The 22,778-nt window shown below is 55.9% G+C and overlaps 2 protein-coding genes across 10 annotated transcripts in view; both read right to left on the reverse strand.

Annotated features, from left to right (window-relative positions):
* ASMTL (acetylserotonin O-methyltransferase like) overlaps nt 1–2,156 on the reverse strand; it is a 54,898-nt gene extending 52,742 nt beyond the window's left edge. For 3 of the 6 annotated variants that reach the window (XM_063635147.1, XM_055268376.2, XM_055268374.2), the window contains exon 1: nt 1,928–2,156. In XM_063635147.1, coding sequence (XP_063491217.1) covers nt 1,928–2,020 — 93 coding nt within the window. In that variant the 5' untranslated portion in view covers nt 2,021–2,156. The remainder of the gene's footprint in view (nt 1–1,927) is intronic. The other 3 variants (XM_063635146.1, XM_063635148.1, XM_055268377.2) reach the window with 3 other exon arrangements.
* A 7,289-nt stretch (nt 2,157–9,445) lies between these two features.
* LOC129475918 (P2Y purinoceptor 8) overlaps nt 9,446–22,778 on the reverse strand; it is an 85,991-nt gene continuing 72,658 nt past the window's right edge. For 2 of the 4 annotated variants that reach the window (XM_063635157.1, XM_055268386.2), the window contains exon 2: nt 9,446–14,007. In XM_063635157.1, the coding sequence (XP_063491227.1) occupies nt 12,904–13,983 (1,080 nt within the window). In that variant the 5' untranslated portion in view covers nt 13,984–14,007 and the 3' untranslated portion in view covers nt 9,446–12,903. Of the gene's footprint in view, nt 14,008–15,849; nt 16,312–22,778 lie in introns of those variants that run through there. The other 2 variants (XR_010119720.1, XM_063635158.1) reach the window with 2 other exon arrangements.

A 22,778-nucleotide genomic window follows, 5' to 3' on the forward strand; every position in this document is an offset into this window, starting at 1 on the left:
CAACAGTAACTATCTCCCATCACCAGTAACTATCCCACATCACCTATAACTATCCCCCTGTCACCAGTAACTACCCCCCATCATGAGTAACTATCCCTTCATCACTAGACCCTCTCCTCCATGTGATTAGGGCTCCAGAGAGAGGCAGACACCCACTGCCTAGGCGTCCTGCCACCCACAATAAGATCCTCACGGGGGCACCAGGAAACACTTCCCATACCCCAGCTACAAAGTCCAACCTTCAGTCACAGGGCCCACTCCATCCCTAAAAGTCCTGAGTCACTCACCTCCTCAATCCCTAGGGGTCCCAGGTCACTCCCCTCCCCCATCCCTAGGGGTCCTGGGTCACTCTCCCCTCCCCCATCCCTCGGGGCTTCTGGGTTACTCTCCCCAACCCCATCCCTAGGGGTCCCGGGTTATTCTCCCCACCCCCATCCCTAGGGGTACCAGGCCACTCTCCCCTCCCCCATTCCTAGGGGATTCCGGGTCACTCTCCCCAACCCCATGCCTAGGGATCCTGGGTTACTCTACCCTCCCCCATCCCTAGGGGGTCCCGGGTCACTCTGCCCTCCCCATTCCTAGGGGGTCCTGGGTCACTCTCCCCTCCCCCATCCCTAGGGGCTTCCGGGTCACTCTCCCCTCCCCCATCCCTAGGGGGTCCCGGGCCACTCTCCCCACCCCCATCCCTAGGGGTCCTGGGTCACTCTGCCGTCCCCATTCATAGGGGGTCTGGGTCACTCTCCCCTCCCCCATGCCTAGGGGGTTCTGGGTCACTCTCCCCTCCCCCATCCCTAGGGGTCCCGGGCCACTCTCCCCTCCCCCATCTCTAGGGGGTTCCGGGTTACTCTCCCCACCCCCATCCCTAGGGGTCCCGGGTCACTCTGCCCTCCCCATTCCTAGGGGGTCCTGGGTCACTCTCCCCTCCCCCATGCCTAGGGGGTTCTGGGTCACTCTACCCTCCCCCATCCCTAGGGGTCCTGGGCCACTCTCCCCTCCCCCATCCCTAGGGGATTCCAGGTTACTCTCCCCACCCCCATCCCTAGGGGTCCCAGTCTACTCTCCCCTCCCCCATTCCTAGGGGGGTCCTGGGTTACTCTGCCCTCCCCATTCCTAGGGGGTCCTGGGTCACTCTCCCCTACCCCATGCCTAGGGGGTTCTGGGTCATTCTACCCTCCCCCATCCCTAGGGATCCCGGGTTACTCTACCCTCCCCCATCCCTAGGGGTTCTGGGTCACTCCACTCTCCCCCATCCCTAGGAGTCCTGGGCCACTCTACCCTCCCCCATCACTAGGGGATTCCGGGTTACTCTCCCCACCCCCATCCCTAGGGGTCCCGGTCTACTCTCCCCTCCCCCATTCCCAGGGGGATCCTGGGTTACTCTGCCCTCCCCATTCCTAGGGGGTTCTGGGTCACTCCCCCCAACCTCATGCCTAGGGGTTCTGGGTCACTCGGCCCTCCCCATTCCTAGGGGTCCTGGGTTACTCTACCCTCCCCATTCCTAGGGGTCCCGGATTAGTCTCCCCATCCCCATGCCTAGGGGTCCCGGGTTACTCTCCTCATCCCCATCCGTGGGGCTCTGGGGTCACTCTGCTGTCCCCACCCCTAGCGGTCCTGGCTCACTCTACCCTCCCCATTCTTAGGGGTCCCGGGTTACGCTCCCCTCCTCCATCCTTAAGGGGTCCCAGGTCACTCCCCACCCCCATCTCTAGGGGGTTCCGGGTTACGCTCCCCTCCCCCATCCCTAGAGGTTCCGGGTCACTCTCCCCAACCCTATCCCTGGAGGTCCCGGGACACTCTACCCTCCCCCATCCCTAAGGGTCTCAGGTCACTGTCCCATCCCTATCCCTAGGGTTCCTGAGTCGCTGGGCCCTCCTCGGTTCAGCCCCTCCGTCCCCGGTCCCCTGCCTCGCCCAGGCCCAGGCCGCACCGCGTTGCTGAGGATCTCCTGACGGCGTGGGGAGGCGCTGGCCAGCACCACGCGCTTGTGCAGCAGCTTCCCAATCACCGGGCACAGCACCATGGCGTCCACGCCAGGAGTCGGGCGTCCGCAAATCTGTGCCCGGAGCCCGCGGTGCGCGCAGCGCGGCTGCAAAAAACGGCGTCCAGAGTCCCGCTCCCCAAGGCCACGCCCCCGCCCGCCTCCGCGAGGCCACGCCCAGTCCACGCCTTCATTGGCCTCCCCGCGAGGCCACGTCCAGGCCACGCCTCCATTGACCTCTCCCCCCCAAGGCCACGCCCATGTCACGCCTCCATTGCTATCTCCGCGAGGCCACGCCCAGTCCACGCCTTCATTGGCCTCCCCGCTCCAGGACACGCCTCCATTGACCTCTCCCCCCAAGGCTACGCCCATGTCACGCCTCCATTGAAGTCTCCGCGAGGCCACGCCCAGTCCACGCCTTCATTGGCCTCCCCGCGAGGCCACGCCCAGGCCACACCCCTGCCCGCCTCCCCTCGGGCCCCGCCCCGGCCGCTCGCTGAAGCACCGCCCCCAGCTCCGCCTCCCGGGCCCCGTCCCCGCCCCTGGCGCTCGCCCCGCCCCTCCCCGCCCCGCCTGCGGCGCCGAGACGGACAATCCCGCCGAAAGCGCAGGCAGCTGGGGGGTCCCAGGGAGGAAAGGCTGGCGTGGATACTTGGGGTTCCTTGCAGGCGCGGCACGGGGAGTGGAAATGCTGGAGTTCCCGCGGAAATGCTGGGGTTGTGGGCAGCCGTGGGGGTCGGGGGTTCTTACCCGCACATGGGGGACCAGGCTCAGAGATGGGGGTCTTGTGGGCGCCGTGTCGGGGAACGTAGAGATGGGGGGTTCCCCGCGGACCCGGTGCGAGTGGCGTGGAGATGGGGGTGTCCACGGGCCTGGTGGGAGGGGCGCGGAGATGGGGGTGTCCACGGGCCTGGTGGGAGGGGCGTGGAGATGGGAGTGTCCACGGGCCTGGTGGGAGGGGCGTGGAGATGGGATTCCCCCCGGGGATGCTGGGAGGCGCGTGGAGATGGGGGTGTCCACGGGCCTGGTGGGAGGGGCGTGGAGGTGGGGGTGTCCACGGGCCTGGTGGGAGGGGCGTGGAGATGGGGGTGTCCACGGGCCTGGTGGGAGGGGCGTGGAGATGGGGGTGTCCACGGGCCTGGTGGGAGGGGCGTGGAGATGGGAGTGTCCACGGGCCTGGTGGGAGGGGCGTGGAGATGGAATTCCCCGCGGGGATGCTGGGAGGCGCGTGGAGATGGGAATTCCCGCGGGGATGGTGGGAGGGGCTTGGAGATGAGGGTCCCCGCGAGAATGCCGGGAGGGGTATGGATATGGGGGTTCTCGCGGGCCAGGTGGGAAGGGCAGGGAGATGGGGGTCCCCGCGGGCCTGGTGGGAGGGGCGTGGACATTGGGGATCCGCGCGGGCGTGGTGATGGGCGCGGCGTGGGGACCCCCTGTGGGCGCAGTGCGGGGGGCGCAGGGATGGGACCAGATGTGCCTTCCCTCCGTAAATGGACCCCACCTCCAGGGCAGCGGGTCCCTGGCGTGCCGCAGGCTGCAGGGGGCGCGCGTGAGCTGTGCGAGGATTTTTCTTAAACCTCCCCCAGAGCCCAGCTGCACCTGCTTCGTACAATCCCACCGGGGCGTGGAGACTCCGGCACTGTTTCCCCAGCCTTTGTGACTCAAAAGATTTTAAAATAAAATGTCAAAAATAATAATATGCTCAGAGCATATGCCAGTGATGTGTAGATACAGAAAATGGAATCCTACAGTTAATTTTGTTAACCGTGCAATGACATCCGAGGGTGTCCAACACATTATGCAGAAAACGAAAAACTGTATTCAGAGAAGTTACAGAAGAGTCAAAGAAAAGAGAGGAAAAAAACATCTAAACCATGTGGTGTCTGATGTTCAATATTGTGAGTTTTTGAAAAAAATTGTTTAAAAAGCAGCACATAGATTCACATTTCAGAATTTTGGAGAAGTAACTTCCTTCGTTTTGAAGCAACAGAAGGAATCACAAGTTTACAAACTGTACTGCATAGAACTTAAACTCCATGCAGGTGAAGGGTTTGTTTGTTTGTTTCTTTCTTTCTTTGTTTTTTGAGACTGAGTCTCACTGTGTCGCCCAGGCTGGAGTGCAATTGTGCAATCTCGGCTCACTGCAACCTCCGCCTCCCAGGTTCAAGCGATTCTCCTGCCTCAGCCTCCTGAGTAGCTAGGATTACAGGCACCTGCCATCACACCCGGCTAATTTTTGTATTTTTAGTAGAGATGGGGTTTCACTGTGTTGGCCAGGCTGGTCTCGAACTTCTGACCTCAGGTGATCCACCCGACTCAGCCTCCCAAAGTGCAGAGATTACAGGTGTGAGCCACCGGGCCCAGCTGCTGGTGAGATATTAAATCATAAAGAAAAATAGCAAAGGAAATTACAGTAATTCTCTATAGAAAATGAAGCCTGCCACTTCCTACACGTGTACAGGCAAAGCTGGAGAGTTTAGTGACCTAAAGTGGGGGTTGCTGGTAAATGTCACTCAAAACTCTGGGGCTTAAAACAGCAAAAATTAATTGTATTACAGCTCTGGAGGCCAGACATCTGAAATCAAGGAATAGGCAGGGCCACGCTCCCTCCGAAGGCTCTAGGGGAGGAAGCTTCCTGCCTCTCCCGGCTCCTGGGGGCTCCAGGCATCCCTGGGCTTGTGGCTGCATCGCTCCAGTCTCTGCATCCGTCTCCACATGGCCTTCTCCTCTGTGTCTGTGTCTCCTCTTCTGTCTCTTACAAGGACACGTGTCATTGGACTTAGGGTCCACCTTAATCCAGCATGATATCTTGAAATCATGAACTAATTGCACATGTAAGGACCCTATTTCCAAATAAGGTGCCGTTCACCAGGTGGACATATCTATGGGGAGGCATGAATCAACACGGTCCCCCATACCAGCATTCCAGAAGGAGTGCTAACCAGAGATGGGGTCCAGCAGCCTTTAACACGCCTCTGTTTATCCCTGTAAGTTCTCCATTACGGCCACATCATTGCAACCCCAGCAGGCAGAGCTTTAACTGCTCTGAAGCCCTGACTACTGCAGCCTCCTCAATGTGCCCTTCAGTGACTTTCAGATTTTTCTTGGCTTTTTTTTTTTTTTTTTTTTTTTTTGTTAGACTGACTCTTGCTCTGTTGCCCAGACTGGAGTGCAGTGGCGCCATCTCGGCTCACTGCAACCTCCACCTCTCAGGTTCAAGTGACTCTCCTGCCTCAGCCTCCCAAGTATCTGGGACCGCCACCACGCCCAGCTAATTTTTTGTCTTTTTTAGTAGAGACGGGGTTTCTCCATGTTGGCCAGGCTGGTCTTGAACTCCCGACCTCAGGTGATCCGCCCACTTCAGCCTCCCAAAGTGCTGGAATTACAGGCATGAGCCACTGTGCCCGGCCGATGCCTGTTTGTTTGTTTTGTTTTGTTTTCTTTGTTTGTTTTTGAGACAGAGTCTCGCTCTGTCACCCAGGCTGGAGTGCAGACATGTGATCTGGGCTCACTGCAAGCTCTGCCTCCCGGGTTCATGCCATTCTCCTGCCTCAGCCTCCTGAGTAGCTGGGACTACAGGCACCCACCACCACACCCGGCTAATTTTTTTGTGTGTTTTTTAGTAGAGACAGGGTTTCACTATGTTAGCCAGGATGGTCTCGATCTCCTGACGTGATCTGCCCACCTCGGTCTCCCAAAGTGCTGGGATTACAGGCGTGAGCCACCGTGCCCGGCCAATGCCTGTTATTAATAAGCAACCCAGTCTATGGTATTCTGTGATAGCAGCCTGCAATGGACTAAGACATCTCATAGGAAGAGGAGAAGAGGAGCTGAAGACACAGACACACATGGAGGGACGACCCTGTGAGGACACAGGGAGAAGACAGCGTCTCCAAGCCCAGGAGACAGGCCTCAGGAGGAGCCAGCCCTGCCCACACCTTGACCTCAGACCTCCAGCCTCCAGGAACGTGGAAGAATCAACGTCTGTTGTCTAAGCTGTACAGCGTACAGGACTTTGCTATGGCAACTCCAGCAAACTCATCCACCCCGTCCCACCAGGCTGGGCTTCCTTCCTTAATGTTCTGTTTCGCATTGAGCCAGCATCGCATGGTTGGAGGTTCAAAGATTCTCAAATGTGTGCATGTGTGTGGGTTTTGTGTAATTCACTTGTCACCAACTGAGGAGAGATCCTACCTTCCAAGAAACAGCTGGCAATGTCTGAAGATATTTTTGGCCCTCACGTCTGGGGGTGTGCGTGCAGTGCAGGGGTGCTGCTCCCGTCTGGTGGGTGAGCCCAGGGTCTCTGCTCAACACCCTACAGTGCCCAGGACGGCCCCACCACAGACAGTCCTCCAGCCCCAGACGTCAGCTGTGCTGAGGTGGAGGAACCCTGAGTTAGCATGAGAGGGTTTGTCTATCTATCATCTATCTATGTATCTATGTTATCCATCATGTATCCAGCTATTCATCTATCATGTATCCATCTATCTTGTCTATGTATCTGTCTATCACCCTTTCATCTATTTAGCCGTAATATCTATGTATCTCTCTATCCATCCATGTATCTATCTATGTATGTATGTGTCTATCTATCCATCTATCTATGTATGTGTCTATCCATCTATCTATGTATGTATGTATCCGTCTAGCTATCATCTATATATCTATCCATCTATGTATGTATGTATGTATCTGTCTATCATCTATCAATCTATGTATCTATCCATCTATGTATGTATGTATCTATCATCCATCTATCCATCTATGTATGTATGTATGTATCTATCATCCGTCTATCCATCTATGTATGTATGTATGTATCTATCATCCATCTATCCATCTATGTATGTATGTATGTATCTGTCTATCATCTATCCATCTATGTATGTATGAATCTATCATCTGTCTATCCATCCATCTATGTATGTGTCTACCTATCATCTATCCATCCATCTATGTATGTATGTGTCTATCATCTATCTACCCATCTATCTATGTATGTGTCTATCATGTATCTATCCATGTATGTATGTATCTGTCTATCATCTATCTATCCATCTATGTATGTATGTATGTATGTATCTGTCTATCATCTATCTATCCATCTATGTATGTATCTATCATCTATCTATCCATCTATGTATGTATGTATCTGTCTTTCTATTATCTATCTATCCATCCATCTATGTATGTACGTATCTGTCTATCATCTATCTATCTATCCATCTGTATGTATGTACGTATCTATCATCTATCTATGTATCTATCCATCTGTATGTATGTATGTATCATCTATCTATGTATCTATCCATCTATGTATCTATGTATCAATCATTTATCTATCATCTCTCAGTCTATCCATCTATGTATCTATCATCTATGATTAGATATATCATCTACCAATCTACCATCTATCTATCATCTATCTATCTATTCTACCTATCATCTATCTGTTGTGTCTACCTACCTATCTCATCTATCATTTATACCCCTCTCTTTTGTTGTCTATGTATCTATATCCATCTGTGTATCCATTATCTACCTATCATCTCTATAGCTATCATTTATTATCTATCTTTCCATCCATTCTGTTTATCTATGTATCCATCTATCTATAGTCTGTATAACTATCCATTATCTATCTTCTATCCATCTTTCTATCTTTCCATCATCAATGTATTATCTATCTTCTATCCATCTATCCATCTATCTTTCCATCATCAATCTGTTATCCATCTATCTATCCATCTATCCATCATCTATATATTCATCTATCATCTATCAATCTATCATCTACCTATCATTCATCTATCTATCTATCTATCTATCTATCTATCTATCTATCTAATCATCTCCTATCATCCATTTATCAATCTATCATCTATCTACCCATGTATGTATCTATCCATCTATCATCTATCCATTTGTCTATCCATCTTTTTTTTTTTTTGAGACAGAGTCTCCCTCTGTCACCCAGACTGGAGTGCAGTGGTGCGATCTCAGCTCACTGCAATCTCCGCCTCCCGGGTTCAAGCGATTCTCCTGCCTCAGCCTCCCGAGTAGCTGGGATTACAGGCGCCCGCCACCATGCCCGGCTAATTTTTGTAGTTTTAGTAGAGACAGGGTTTCATCATGTTGGCCAGGCTGGTCTTAAACTCCTGACCTCGTGATCCACCTGCCTCTGCCTCCCAAAGTGCTGGGATTACAGGCGTGAGCCACCACACCCAGCCCCAGCCTCTAGAACTGTGAGCAAGCAATGCCTATTGTTTGTAAGCCACCCAGTTGATGGTTGTGATGGTTAATACCAAGTGTCAACGTGATTGGATTGAAGGATACAAGTACTGATCCTGGGTGTGTCTGTGAGGGTGTTGCCAGAGGAGATGAACATTTGAGTCAGTGGGCTGGGAAAGGCAGACCCCCCCCCCTTAATGTGGGTGAGCACCATCTAATCAACTGCCATTGAGGCTAGAATATAAGCAGGCAGAAAAATGTGAAAAGGAGAGATAGGCCTAGCCTCCCAGCCTACATCTTCCTCCCGTGCTGGACGCTTCCTGCCCTTGAACATCTGACTCCAAGTTCTTCAGTTTTGGGACTGGGACTGGCTCTCCTTGCTCCTCAGCCTGCAGATGGCCTATTGTGGGACCTTGTGATCCTGTGAGTTAATACTTAATAAACTTCCCTTTATTTATTTTTGAGACGGAGTCTCACTCTGTCACCCAGGCTGAAATGCAGTGGTGTGATCTCGGCTCACTGCAACTTCGGCCTCCCGGGTTCCAGCGATTCTCCTGCCTCAGCCTCCCAAATAGCTGGGATTACAGGTGTGCACCACCACGCCCAGTCAATTTTTGTATTTTAAGTAGAGATGGGGTTTCACCATGTTGGTCAGGCTGGTCTTGAACTCCTGACCTCAGGTGATCCGCCTGCCTCGGCCTCCCAAAGTGCTGGGATTACAGGTGTGAGCCACTGTGCCCAGCCTGAAACTCTATCTATCTATCTATCATCTATCTATCTATTGATCTATCATCTATCTATCTATCTGTCTATCATCTATCTAATCTATCTACTATCTGTCTATCTAATCCATCTACTCTCTATCTGTCTGTCTGTCTGTCTAATCTATCTACTATCAATCTATCTATCTAATCTATCTACTATCTATCTAATCTGTCTATCTAATCTATCTACTATCTATCTATCTATCTATGTATCTATCTATTCATTTATTTATCTGTCTATCCTATTCTGTCCCTCTAGAGATCTCTGAGTAATGCAATGGTGTTTTGTTTGTTTGTTTGTTTGTTTCCAGCAGGATAAACAGACTAAGACAAGGAGCCTTGAAGAGGATAAGACATTGGATCCAGCATAAAATGTGATCTGTGTTTAAAATGCAAGTCCTGCAGAAATCAGAGACAGAAACACATTTGCCCTGTGCACTGGGAAAAAATAGAAGCAGCATCAAAGCTCATGTTTTTTTCTTACGTCTTATTTTTATTTTTTACAGAGATGGGGTCTCACTGTGTTGCCTAGGTTGGCCCTTGAACTCCCGAACTCAGTCAGTCCTCCCGCCTGAGCCTCCCAAAGTGCTGGGATTACCGGCATGAGCCGCCACGCCTTGATGGAGGCTGAGACTTTTTGGAATCCCTCCCTCTCTCCATGTCCTGCCAAGAACAGAAGAAAAGTTTTCCGTCTTAAAACACGTGTGTGAGTCAATAGACCTGTGTTATCTTTTCACTCAAAGCTCAGCCGGTGAACAGACTGAGTCAGCTTCCAGGAAACATCCGCGGCCGTAAGAGGGGGTGTCGGCTGCTCTCCATAGCCAAGTGTCTGCAAAAATCATCATAATGACAAAAAAAAAAAAAAAAAAATCGACACATTTTGCCTGATTGCGACGTCTTCATTTGCTGGGGGATGTCAGGGTTCTCGCACGTTGTCGAGGAAGGATATTGTCTCAGCTTCCTCTGACTCAAGCTCTCATTTTTGTTTACAAGGCAGTTTAGGGATCGTCCGTGCATTACTGTGAAGGTGCTACTCTGAGGTTTTTCACAGTTTTTTTTTTTTCCCTCATGAGACACACCCAAGGCCCACGCTCAGCACTTGCGGCGTGTGTTCCTGTGGGGTCTCTCGCTGACTGAGGACTTTCGGTCCTGGATGCTTCTGTAGCAGCTTTGCTTTCTAGGGTTCAGCTTTGGGACAGTCTAGAGAAGCAGGGGGTTAATTTTCCTCCTTCTGTGGAAGTTCTGGGTCTCTCACGCATCCTCCAGTTCCTTCTGGAGGTTCTAGGGGAGGGTCCTTCCTGCCTGTCCCAGCTCCTGGGGGCTCCAGGCGTCCCTGGGCTTGTGGCCACATCACTCCAGTCTCTGCCTCCATCTCCACGTGGCCTCCTGCTCCGTGTCTGTGTCTCCTCTTCTGTCTCTTAGAAGGACACCTGTCATTGGATTTAGGGCCCACCTTAATCCAGAATGATCCAATCTCAAGGTCCTTAACTTAATCGCATCTGCAAAGACCCTATTTCCAAATAAGGTCTTACAGACTCTGAGCATTAGGATATGGACAAATGTTTCTGGGGGCCACTATTCAATCCACTACAATTGTATCCAATTCCTTCTGGGACGCTCTAAGGGAGGGTCCTTCCTGCCTCTCCCAGCTCCTGGGAGCTCCAGGCATCCCTGGGCTTGTAGCCACATCACTCCAGTCTCTGCCTCCATCTCCACGTGGCCTCCTCCTCTGTGTCTGTGTCTCCTCTTCCATCTCTTAGAAGGACACTGGTTAGCCGGGCGCGGTGGCTCACGCTTGTAATCCCAGCACTTTGGGAGGCCGAGGCGGGCGGATCACGAGGTCAGGAGATCGAGACCATGGTGAAACCCCGTCTCTACTAAAAAATACAAAAAAATTAGCCGGGCGCGGTGGCGGGCGCCTGTAGTCCCAGCTACTCGGAGGCTGAGGCAGGAGAATGGCGTGAACCCGGGAGGCGGAGCTTGCAGTGAGCCGAGATTGCGCCACTGCACTCCAGTCCGGGAGACAGAGCGAGACTCTGTCTCAAAAAAAAAAAAAAAAAAAAAAAAAGAAGGACACTGGTCATGGCATTTAGGCTGCTTAATAATCCAGGACGATCTCATCTTCATATCCTTAAGTGATTACATATGCAAAGTTCCTTATTACCAAATAAAATCTATAATAATTTCAGGTTCTGGGCTTTAAAACAAGACATGTCTTTCTGGGGCAACTGTTCAGTGCACCACAATTATATCCAGTTCCCTCCAGAGACTTGAGGGGAGCAGCTCCTGGGGGCTGCAGGCATCCCTGGGCTTGTGGCAGCATCACTGCAGCCTCTGCCTCTGTCTTTATGTGGCCTCCTCCTCTGTGTGTGTGTCTCCTCTTCCGTCTCTCACAGGGACACTGGATGGGGTTCACTGTAAATGCAGGATGGCCTCGCCTTACTTCATTACATTTGTAAAGACCCGATTTTCAAATACGGTCCCATCCTGATGTTCCAGGTGGACACGGGTTTTGGGAATGATAATTCATTACTAAACCATCTCTGTTTTCCCGCCACAGTGATGACGGCAGGAAAGAGGCACCAACAGAGGACCTCTGAACAGCAGCTTCAGCCTCCATCAGCGTCCGCAGTGCACAGAAAGGGAGGGGCTGGGCATCCGAGGCCACTCACTGTGGAGACACAGAGACCCTGAACAGACAGGCAGCGTTCCCACTCCCACCTCCAGACTGGTCCTTCTCGCCCAAGAGAGCCTGGGATCCAATTGCACATGATGTTCCGACACCCCTGGGGAGTCAGAGCTCTTCTTTGCCCTGAACCAGCTCAGGTATTGGGGCTGGTACAGGCACATCCCGTGTGGAAGACAGACAAAGACACAGCCTGCTCACCACCCACACAGCACGGAGGGGGCTCAGCGGCTGATACCCCTGTAGGTTCCTGGGGTCCACACCTGCACCTGCTGCTCGGTCTCCAAACGGTCTCACGGGCAGGCCAGTTGGACTTGCCATGGCTGAGGCTGTCCGTGGGGGAAAAGGACGCAGAGAATGGGCAGGAGGTGGGGAACTCCCGAATCGAGCTGCACCCTTGGGTTGGCGTGGCCTGGGGGCCCGTCTCACGGAGCCTCCTTTCTACACCTGGGCCTCCCGTGGTCCTTGTCCTGAGTCACGGAGGCCTGAGTGTGTTCCAGGGACCCGATGGGACATCATTCCCTATCAGGGACTCACAGAAGCAGAATAGGGGTGGGGTCCCACCAAGCCGGGTCAGAACAACTGTGCCAAAAATCACGGTGGTCACCTCCAGGGTGGGGGTTGGGACGTGGCGGCGCGTGGGGAAGTGGGGACGCAGAGTAGCTGACTTGCTGGAGTCTCTGAAAGAAGAATTCCAAACACAGCAACTGCAATGCTCCTGAGTGAAATAAACAGAAATTTCGGTGTGCACCAAGCTACGGAGACCAGAACCTCTCGGGGGAGGGTGGGGAAGGCCAGAACCACAGCTAAGCGACGATGTCAGCAAGGAGAAGAGCTGGGAACGGGGCTCGCAGGTCGCCCCGGGAGGATATCCAGAAACGGAGTCGGGGAGGCAGTGGGGCTGGTGGAATATCCACGCTCCGGTACGGACAGGTGTGAGAAGAGGTGTCCAAGGAGCTCGGGGGTGACACCCCGGCCCTACTAAAAAAATACAAAAATTAGCCGGGCAATGGTGGCACCCGCTGTCCCGTGGCACAGAGAGGCAGAGGCACCTTCTGCAGGATAACAAAGCGCCCTGTGCACCGCTGGGCCTCGCTTTTTTCTCTACCCTGAGTGAAGGCTGGAGACCCTTCCGCACCGGTGCCTCTGCAGTGCCTGGGAGAGATGCAGCTCTTCTCCCTGAACCTCTGGCACCGTGACCTCTCCATGCGCCCCTGGATCTCCAAGCTGCTCCCCTGCGGGACTCAGAACACGCTCTCCTGCCTCTGGAGGCCGGGCCTGGGGGCCCCCTCCACCCCTTCGGGGTGCGCACCGGCCTCGGAGCGCACGGACGTGGTCCTGGCGGAGAAGAGGCTCTCGCGACGCGTGTCCAGGGGTTCTCCGGGCACCCGGCGGTAGCCCAAATACTCCCACAGGCGCAGCTGGAATTCCCGGGACGCAAAGTAATAGACAAACGGGTCCAGACAGTTGTTGAGGCAGCTGAGACACAGGGTGAGCTTGTACACGTGATAGTAGCTCTTGCCATAGAACAGGCGGCCCACGATGTGCGCCAGGAGCACGAAGTTGTTGGGGGCGAAGCAGGTGACAAACGACAGCAGGACCACTACGGCCAGGCCCACCGCGCGCCTCCGCTGCTCCCGGCCGTGCGCCTCCTCCGTGCGTAAAAGCTTGAGGATGGTGGCCGTGTAACAAGCCACGGTGACCACGAAAGGGATGAGGAACAGCAGGATGAAGATGGTGAAGAGGAACACGGCCCACATGGCCACGCTGGGGAGCATCGTCCACTTGAGCACGTCGAAGCAGGTGACGATACCCAGGGCGTGCACCGGGTAGGTGAGATCGGTGCGCGCCAGCGGGGACAGGGCGGTGAGGAGCAGCAGCCAGGTCCCTGCGCACGCGGCCACCGCGTAACGACGACGGCGCCAGCGCTTGGAGCTGAGCGGGTACAGCACCCCCAGGAAGCGCTCCACGCTGATGCATGTCATGGTGAGGATGCTGGAATACATGTTTGCGTAAAAGGCCACCGTTACCACGTTGCAAAGGAGCACCCCGAATACCCAGTGGTTGCGGTTGCAGTGGTAATAGATTTGGAAAGGCAGCACGCTGGCCAGCATCAGGTCCGTGACGCTCAGGTTGATCATGAAGATGACAGAAGGGGATCTGGGCCCGATGCGCCGGCACAGCACCCACAGGGAGAACAGGTTGCCCGGGATGCTGACCGCCGCCACCAGCGAGTACACCACGGGCAGGGCCACCGCGATCGCCGGGTTCCGAAGCATCTGCAGCGTCGCGTTGTCCGGGCCGGTGCTGTTGGGGACTTGCATCCTGGAGGGGTCCTCGCCCGGGATCTGCAAGGGAAGAGGGTGCACGGCTCAGGGGCGCAGGTGAGGGTCAGGGGCGCAGGGGAGGAGGTGGCTGCCGGGAGGGCTCCTGAGCGCCGCTCGCCCCGGGGTCCAAGGTGGGGGAAATGCTTTAGCAGGGGCCTCCCGTCTCCTCCATCCCTCCCTCCCTTGCTTCCTCCTTCCCTCTCCTCCTTCCGTCCCTCCCTCTCTGCTTCCTTTCTTCACCCTCTGTCGTTCTTTTCTTCTTTCCTCTCTTCTTCCCTTTCTGCTTCCTTCCTGCTCTCTCCCTTCCTTCTCTCCTTCCCTCCTACCTTCTCTTCTTCCCTCCTTCCTTCCTTCCCTCCCTCGGTCCCTTCCTTTCTTTTCTCCTCTCTCCCTCCCTTCTTCCCATCCTTCCTTCCCTCACTCACTCCCTCCCTTCCTTCTCTTCTTTCTTCCTTCCCTCCTTTCTTCCTTCCCTCCCTTCCTCCCTTTCTCCCTTCCTTCCTACCTTCCTTCTGTCTTTCCTCTTTCTCCTCTCTCCTTCCTTCCCTCCCTCCCTTCTTTCCTCCTTCCCTCCCATCCCTCCTCTTCCCTCCCTTCCTCCTTCATTCCTTCCCTCCCTCCGTCTCTTTCCCCCCTTCCTCCCTTCCTTCCTCCCTCCCTCCTTTCCCTCCTTCCTTCCTCCCATCCTTCCTTCTCTTCCCTCCCTTCCTCCTTCATTCCTTCCCTCCCTCCGTCTCTCTTTTCTCCCTTCCTTCCTTCCTCAATTCCTTCCTTCCTTCCTCCAATCCTTCCTTCCTCCAATCCTTCCTTCTCTTCCCTCCCTCCCTCCTTCGTTCCTTCCTTCCCTCCATCTCTCTTTCCCCCCTTCCTCTCTTCTTTCCTCCCTCCCTCCTTTCCTTCCTTCCTTCCTCCCTCCCTCCCTCCCTTCTTCCCTCCCTCCCTTCCTTCTCTTCCCTCCCTCCCACCTTTCCTTCTCTTCTCTCCCTCCCTCCTTTGTTCCTTCCCTCCCTCCCTCTCTCTTTCCTCCCTTCCTTCCTCCCTCCCTCCTTCCTTTCCCTCCTTCCTTCCTCCCATCCTTCCTTCTCTTCCCTGCCTTCCTCCTTCATTCCTTCCCTCCCTCGTCTCTTTCCCCCCTTCCTCCCTTCCTCCCTTCCTTCCTCCCTCCCTCCTTTCCTTCCTTCCTCCCTCCCTCCTTTCCTTCCTTCCTTCCTCCCTCCCTCCCTCCCTTCCTTCCTCCCTCCCTCCCTCCCTTCCTTCCTCCCTCCCTCCCTCCCTTCCTCCCTTCCTCCCTTCCTCCTTCATTCCTTCCCTCCCTCATCTCTTTCCCCCCTTCCTCCCTTCCTTCCTCCCTCCCTCCTTTCCTTCCTTCCTTCCTTCCTCCCTTCCTTCCTCCCTTCCTTCCTTCCTTCCTCCCTCCCTTCCTTCCTTCCCTCCCCGCCCTCCCTCCGTCCCCTCCTTCCTTGGATCAGGGAGGTCACTGGAGACCTCAGCCCATGTCAGAGGCTGAGACTCTTAGAAGATCCACAGTGGGGCTTGTGGCTCCCCTGGGCAGGTTGAACGCGTTGTCATACAAACCCTCACCACTCACTCAGTGTCCCCCATGGATGGAAACCACAAAGCCACCGTCAGCCCCCAGGGTGGTCTTAATGGGAATTCTTGACACCCCAGGAGCATTAGTCTGGGTGTTAGTCCTTTCGTCTCAGGGACATCTGCTCACAAAGCATCTATCAGCAGAAAACACACAATCCGAGCGCCAGGAGACCAACCCACAGCCTGCAAAGTCTTTCTAGCTTTTAACACCCATCTCAACCCACGGCTCCTCCCTGCTCTTTCTTCCTCCAGAGGAGACCTGTGACTTCTTACCAACTGCTGTACAAACAGCTTCCTCAGACTGGTTTTAAAATGGCCCAGAGTTTTCGTTTCGGTTTCAGGGAGAAGTTTTCTGCCCCTCCGGTACGTGTCCAGGTGTGAAAGCTACAGTTATGCACGTGTCAGCACCGCCCCCCACGGCCAGCTGGGCACCTCCAGCCACCTATGGCTTCAGGAGGAAAAGCAGACTCTTCCTTCTTGGGGTTCCGCTTGGTGTGGCCGTGGGGGACGTCTGGAAGGAGAGACGCTTTAGCCGTGAACTGGAGATGAAAAAGTGCCTGTCAAAGGGACACTATTTTTATTTTGAGAATGTAAAGTGAAGAGAGCTGGAAACAGGGGTGCCCTGGAATTGCTCTTCTGTTTTTGTTTGTTTTATAGAGATGGGATCTTGCTTTGCTGCCCAGGCTGGAGGGCAGTGGTGCAAATGTAATTCAGTGCAGCCTCCAACGCCTGGCCTCAAGCAATCCTCCTGCCTCAGCCTCCCAAAGCGTTGGGATTACAGGCGTGAGCCACCACACGTGGGCTGGAATTTGTTGCTTTAGTTCTCCAGGTAGGCAGCTGTGCCTGGCACACACTTAAACATGTGCTGTTGAAAGTCCTAAATGGTGGCCTCACCCAGCCACCCTCATGTCTGTACCTGTGTGGTCTGAGGATCCAGCAAGCAGCCTCTTCACAGCCAGATCTGTTGCAATTTCGAGTCTGTCCCCTGTGGCCACCGGACAGCCCCCAGGGCAGACAGACAGACAGGACTGCTGAGCAACACGGATGATTACTCAAGAAATTACCTCTAACTGACGCCAGCTGCCCTGACACAGGAGGCACTGGCTTGCGGTTTGGGCCCCGCCGAGGCTCAAGGGGAAGGATGGAAATTTTAGAAAATCAGCACAATGGTCGTTCTTGGCGGTGTGTGGCCTGCAGAGGCGGCTTCTCCAGAAATATCTGGGCACTGAATTGTCTGAAGCAACACACCGACCACAGGTGGGCACTCACGGGCTCTAGGTGGGACCTTCCTCTCCTGTCCCCTCCCCTCTCTCCTCTCTCCCCTCCCCTCTCCCCTCTCTCCCCTCCCCTCTCCCCTCTCTCCCCTCCCCTCTCTCCTCTCTCCCCTCCCCTCTCTCCTCTCTCCCCTCCCCTCTCTCCTCTCTCCCCTCCCTTCTCCTCCTCTCTCCCCTCCCCTCTCCCCTCTCTCCCCTCCCCTCTCTCCTCTCTCCTCTCTCCTCTCTCTCCTCTCTCCTCTCCCCTCCCCTCTCTCCCCTCCCCTCTCTCCTCTCTCCCCTCCCCTCTCTCCTCTCTCCCCTCTCCTCTCTCCTCCCTCCCTCCCTCCTCTCTCCCCTCCCCTCTCCCCTCTCTCCCCTCCCCTCTCTCCTCTCTCCCCTCCCCTCTCCCCTCTCTCCCCTCCCCTCTCTCCTCTCTCCCCTCCCCTCTCCCCTCTCTCCCCTCCCCTCTCTCCTCTCTCCTCTCCCCTCTCCCCTCTCTCCCCTCCCCTCTCTCCTCTCTCCCCTCCCCTCTCCCCTCTCTCCCCTCCCCTCTCTCCTCTCTCCCCTCCCCTCTCTCCTCTCTCCCCTCCCCTCTCTCCTCTCTCCCCTCCCTTCTCTCCTCTCTCCCCTCCCCTCTCTCTCCTCTCTCCCCTCCCCTCTCTCCTCTCTCCTCTCTCCTCTCTCTCCTCTCTCCTCTCCCCTCCCCTCTCTCCCCTCCCCTCTCTCCTCTCTCCCCTCCCCTCTCCCCTCTCTCCCCTCCCCTCTCTCCTCTCTCCCCTCCCCTCTCCCCTCTCTCCCCTCCCCTCTCTCCTCTCTCCCCTCCCCTCTCTCCTCTCTCCCCTCCCCTCTCTCCTCTCTCCCCTCCCTTCTCTCCTCTCTCCCCTCCCCTCTCTCTCCTCTCTCCCCTCCCCTCTCTCCTCTCTCCTCTCTCCTCTCTCTCCTCTCTCCTCTCCCCTCCCCTCTCTCCCCTCCCCTCTCTCCTCTCTCCCCTCCCCTCTCTCCTCTCTCCCCTCTCCTCTCTCCTCCCTCCCCTCCCTCCTCTCTCCCCTCTCCTCTCTCCTCCCTCCCCTCCCTCCTCTCTCCCCTCTCCTCTCTCCTCTCTCCCCTCCCTTCTCTCCTCTCTCCCCTCCCCTCTCTCTCCTCTCTCCCCTCTCCTCTCTCCTCTCTCCTCTCTCCTCTCTCTCCTCTCTCCCCTCCCCTCTCTCCTCTCTCCCCTCCCCTCTCTCTCCTCTCTCCCCTCCCTTCTCTCCTCTCTCCCCTCCCCTCTCTCTCCTCTCTCCCCTCCCCTCTCTCCCCTCCCCTCTCTCCTCTCTCCCCTCCCCTCTCTCTCCTCTCTCCCCTCCCCTCTCTCCTCTCTCCTCTCTCCTCTCTCTCCTCTCCCCTCCCCTCTCTCTCCCCTCCCGTCTCTCCTCTCTCCCCTCCCCTCTCTCCCCTCCCCTCTCTCCTCTCTCCTCTCTCTCCTCTCTCCTCTCCCCTCCCCTCTCTCTCCCCTCCCCTCTCTCCTCTCTCCCCTCCCTTCTCTCCTCTCTCCCCTCCCGTCTCTCCTCTCTCCCCTCCCCTCTCTCTCCCCTCCCCTCTCTCCTCTCTCCCCTCTCCTCTCTCCTCCCTCCCCTCCCTCCTCTCTCCCTTCCCCTCCCCTCTCTCCCCTCCCCTCTCTCTCCTCCCGTCTCTCCCCTCCCCTCTCTCCCCTCCCCTCTCTCCCCTCCCCTCTCTCTCCTCCCCTTTCTCCTCTCTCCCCTCCCCTCTCTCTCCTCTCTCCTCTCTCCCCTCCCCTCTCTCCTCTCTCCCCTCCCCTCTCTCCTCTCTCCCCTCCCCTCTCTCCTCTCTCCCCTCTCTCCCCTCCCCTCTCTCCCCTCCCCTCTCTCCCCTCCTCTCTTTCCCCTCCCCTCTCTCTCCTCCCCTTTCTCCTCTCTCCCCTCCCCTCTCTCTCCTCTCTCCTCTCTCCCCTCCCCTCTCTCCTCTCTCCCCTCCCCTCTCTCCTCTCTCCCCTCCCCTCTCTCCTCTCTCCCCTCTCCTCTCTCCTCTCTCCCCTCCCCTCTCTCCTCTCTCCCCTCCCCTCTCTCTCTTCTCTCCTCTCTCCTCTCTCGTCTCTCCCCTCCCCCTCTCGTCTCTCCCCTCCCCTCTCTCCTCTTTCCCCTCCCCTGTCTCCTCTCTCCCCTCCCCTCTCTCCTCTCTCCCCTCCCCTCTCTCCTCTCTCCCCTCCCTTCTCTCCTCTCTCCTCTCTCCTCTCTCCTCTCTCCTCTCTCCTCTCTTCTCCTCTCCCCTCCCCTCTCTCCCCTCCCCTCTCTCCTCTCTCCCCTCCCCTCTCTCCTCTCTCCCCTCCCCTCTCTCCTCTCTCCCCTCCCCTCTCTCTCCTCTCTCCCCTCCCCTCTCTCCTCTCTCCTCTCTCCTCTCTCTCCTCTCCCCTCCCCTCTCTCTCCTCTCTCCCCTCCCCTCTCTCCTCTCTCCTCTCTCCTCTCTCTCCTCTCCCCTCCCCTCTCTCTCCCCTCCCATCTCTCCTCTCTCCCCTCCCCTCTCTCCCCTCCCCTCTCTCCTCTCTCCCCTCCCCTCTCTCTCCTCTCTCCTCTCTCCCCTCCCCTCTCTCCTCTCTCCCCTCCCCTCTCTCCTCTCTCCCCTCCCCTCTCTCCTCTCTCCCCTCCCCTCTCTCCTCTCTCCCCTCCCCTCTCTCCTCTCTCCCCTCCCCTCTCTCCTCTCTCCCCTCCCCTCTCTCCTCTCTCCCCTCCCCTCTCTCTCCTCTCTCCTCTCTCCCCTCCCCTCTCTCCTCTCTCCCCTCCCCTCTCCCCTCTCTCCCCTCCCCTCTCTCCTCTCTCCCCTCCCCTCTCTCCTCTCTCCCCTCCCCTCTCTCCTCTCTCCCCTCCCCTCTCTCCTCTCTCCCCTCCCCTCTCTCCTCTCTCCCCTCCCCTCTCTCCTCTCTCCCCTCCCCTCTCTCTCCTCTCTCCCCTCCCCTCTCTCCTCTCTCCTCTCTCCTCTCTCTCCTCTCCCCTCCCCTCTCTCTCCCCTCCCATCTCTCCTCTCTCCCCTCCCCTCTCTCCCCTCCCCTCTCTCCTCTCTCCTCTCTCTCCTCTCTCCTCTCCCCTCCCCTCTCTCTCCCCTCCCCTCTCTCCTCTCTCCCCTCCCTTCTCTCCTCTCTCCCCTCCCGTCTCTCCTCTCTCCCCTCCCCTCTCTCTCCCCTCCCCTCTCTCCTCTCTCCCCTCTCCTCTCTCCTCCCTCCCCTCCCTCCTCTCTCCCCTCTCCTCTCTCCTCCCTCCCCTCCCTCCTCTCTCCCTTCCCCTCCCCTCTCTCCCCTCCCCTCTCTCTCCTCCCGTCTCTCCCCTCCCCTCTCTCCCCTCCCCTCTCTCCCCTCCCCTCTCTCTCCTCCCCTTTCTCCTCTCTCCCCTCCCCTCTCTCTCCTCTCTCCTCTCTCCCCTCCCCTCTCTCCTCTCTCCCCTCCCCTCTCTCCTCTCTCCCCTCCCCTCTCTCCTCTCTCCCCTCTCTCCCCTCCCCTCTCTCCCCTCCCCTCTCTCCCCTCCTCTCTCTCCCCTCCCCTCTCTCTCCTCCCCTTTCTCCTCTCTCCCCTCCCCTCTCTCTCCTCTCTCCTCTCTCCCCTCCCCTCTCTCCTCTCTCCCCTCCCCTCTCTCCTCTCTCCCCTCCCCTCTCTCCTCTCTCCCCTCCCCTCTCTCCTCTCTCCCCTCCCCTCTCTCCTCTCTCCCCTCCCCTCTCTCCTCTCTCCCCTCCCCTCTCTCTCTTCTCTCCTCTCTCCTCTCTCGTCTCTCCCCTCCCCCTCTCGTCTCTCCCCTCCCCTCTCTCCTCTTTCCCCTCCCCTCTCTCCTCTCTCCCCTCCCCTCTCTCCTCTCTCCCCTCCCCTCTCTCCTCTCTCCCCTCCCCTCTCTCCTCTCTCCCCTCCCCTCTCTCCTCTCTCCCCTCCCCTCTCTCCTCTCTCCCCTCCCCTCTCTCCTCTCTCCCCTCCCCTCTCTCTCTTCTCTCCTCTCTCCTCTCTCCCCTCCCCTTTCTCCTTTCTCCCCTCCTGTCTCTCTCCCCTCTCCCTCTCCTCTCTCCCCTCCTCTCTCTCCTTTCTCCCCTCCCCTCTCTCCTTTCTCCTCTCTCCTCTCTCCCCTCTTCCCTCTCCCTTCTCTGCTCTCCCCTCTCCCCTCTCCTCTCTCCCCTCTCCCCTTTCCTTTTTTCTTTTTGCAGTCTGTCATCCAGGCTGGAGTCCGATGGCACAATCTTGGCTCACTGCAACCTCTGCCTCCTGAGTTCAAGCGATTCTCCTGCCTCAGCCTCCCGAGTAGCTGGGATTACAGGCGTGCACCACCACACCTGGCTGATTTTTGTATTTTGAGTAGAGACAGGGTTTCACTGTGTTGGCCAGGCTGGTCTTGAATTCCTGACCTCAGGTGATCCACCAGCCCTGGCCTCCCAAAGTGCTGGGATGACAGGCGAGAGCCACTGCACCTGGCCAGGTTGGACCCTTTTTCTTACGCTTTGCAGGAAAATGCACACCTGTCTGGCAGCAATGCATCCAGGAATGTTTCTCGTCTGTTGAGGGTCTGTGTGTATCTCCCCCAGCCCTCTCACTTATTTCTTCTTAAAACAGCTTTACCAGCTGGGCGCGGTGGCTCACACCTGTCATCCCAGCACTTTGGGAGGCCGAGGTGGGTGGATCATGAGGTCAGGAGATCAAGACCATCCTGGCTAACACGGTGAAACCCCGTCTCTACTAAAAACAAACAAACAAACAAACCAAAAAAAATTAGCCGGGTGTGTTGGCAGGCGCCTGTGGTCCCAGCTACTCGGGAGGCTGAGGCAGGAGAATGGCACGAACCCGGGAGGCGGAGCTTGCAGTGAGCCGAGATCGCACCACTGCCCTCCATCCAGCCTGGGCAACAGAGCAAGACTGTGTCTCAAAACAAAACAAAACAAACAAAGAAAAAAACAGCTTTACCAAGATGTGAGTTACATACCATAAGCTTTCACTCATTCATACAGTTCAATGGTATTTGATATATTCACAGATGTGCAAACAACACCATAATGCAATTCCAGAACCATTTTCCTCCCTAAACAAAACTCAGAACCTGGCCGGGCATCATGGCTCACACCCGTAATCCCAGCACTCTGGGAGGCCGAGGCGGGTGGATCACCTGAGGTCAGGAATTGGAGACCAGCCTGCCCAACATGATGAAATCCTGTCTCTACTAAAAATACAAAAAAAATTAGCCAGGTGTGGTGGCACATGCCTGTAATCCCAGCTACTCCAGAGGCTGAGGCAGGAGAACCGCTTGAACCTGGGTGGGAGGCAGAGGTTGCAGTGAGCCAAGATCATGCCATTGCACTCCAGCCTGGGCAACAAAAGCAAAACTCCATCTCAAAACAAAACAAAACAAAAACCCTTCAGAACCCCACAACTGCTAATCCTGTTCTTTCCCATCCCCAGCCCCTGTCAACCTCAAATCTGCTTCCTTTCTCTGTGGATTTGCCTATTCTAGACATTTCTTAAGAATAAAATTCTACAATATATGGTCTTTTGTGTCTAGCTTCTGTCACTGGGCCAGGGGTCTTCAAAGTTCATCCACACTGCAGCCTGTGTCAGAGCTTGAGTCCTTTTAGTGGGTGCATAATTGTCCACTGTATGGATAGACCACATTCTGTTTATTCATTCCCCTGTGCATGGACATTCTGATTTTTTCTGAGTTTTTTTTTTCTTTTTTTTCTTTTGAGATGGAGTCTTGCTCTGTTGCCAAGTCTGGAGTGCAGTAACACAATCTCGGCTCACTGCAACCTCCACCTCCTGGGTTCAAGCAATTCTCCTGCCTCAGCCTCTGGAGTAGCTGGGGCTACAGGAACCTGCCACCACGCCTGGCTAATTTTTTTGGTAATTTTTTTTTTTGAGAGGGAGTTTCGCTCTTTTTGCCCAGGCTGGAGTGCAATGGTGTGATCTCGGCTCACGGCAACCTCCACTTCCTGAGT

The sequence above is a fragment of the Symphalangus syndactylus genome, chromosome X, assembly GCF_028878055.3.
Source record: "Symphalangus syndactylus isolate Jambi chromosome X, NHGRI_mSymSyn1-v2.1_pri, whole genome shotgun sequence".
Taxonomy (NCBI): Eukaryota; Metazoa; Chordata; class Mammalia; order Primates; family Hylobatidae; genus Symphalangus; species Symphalangus syndactylus.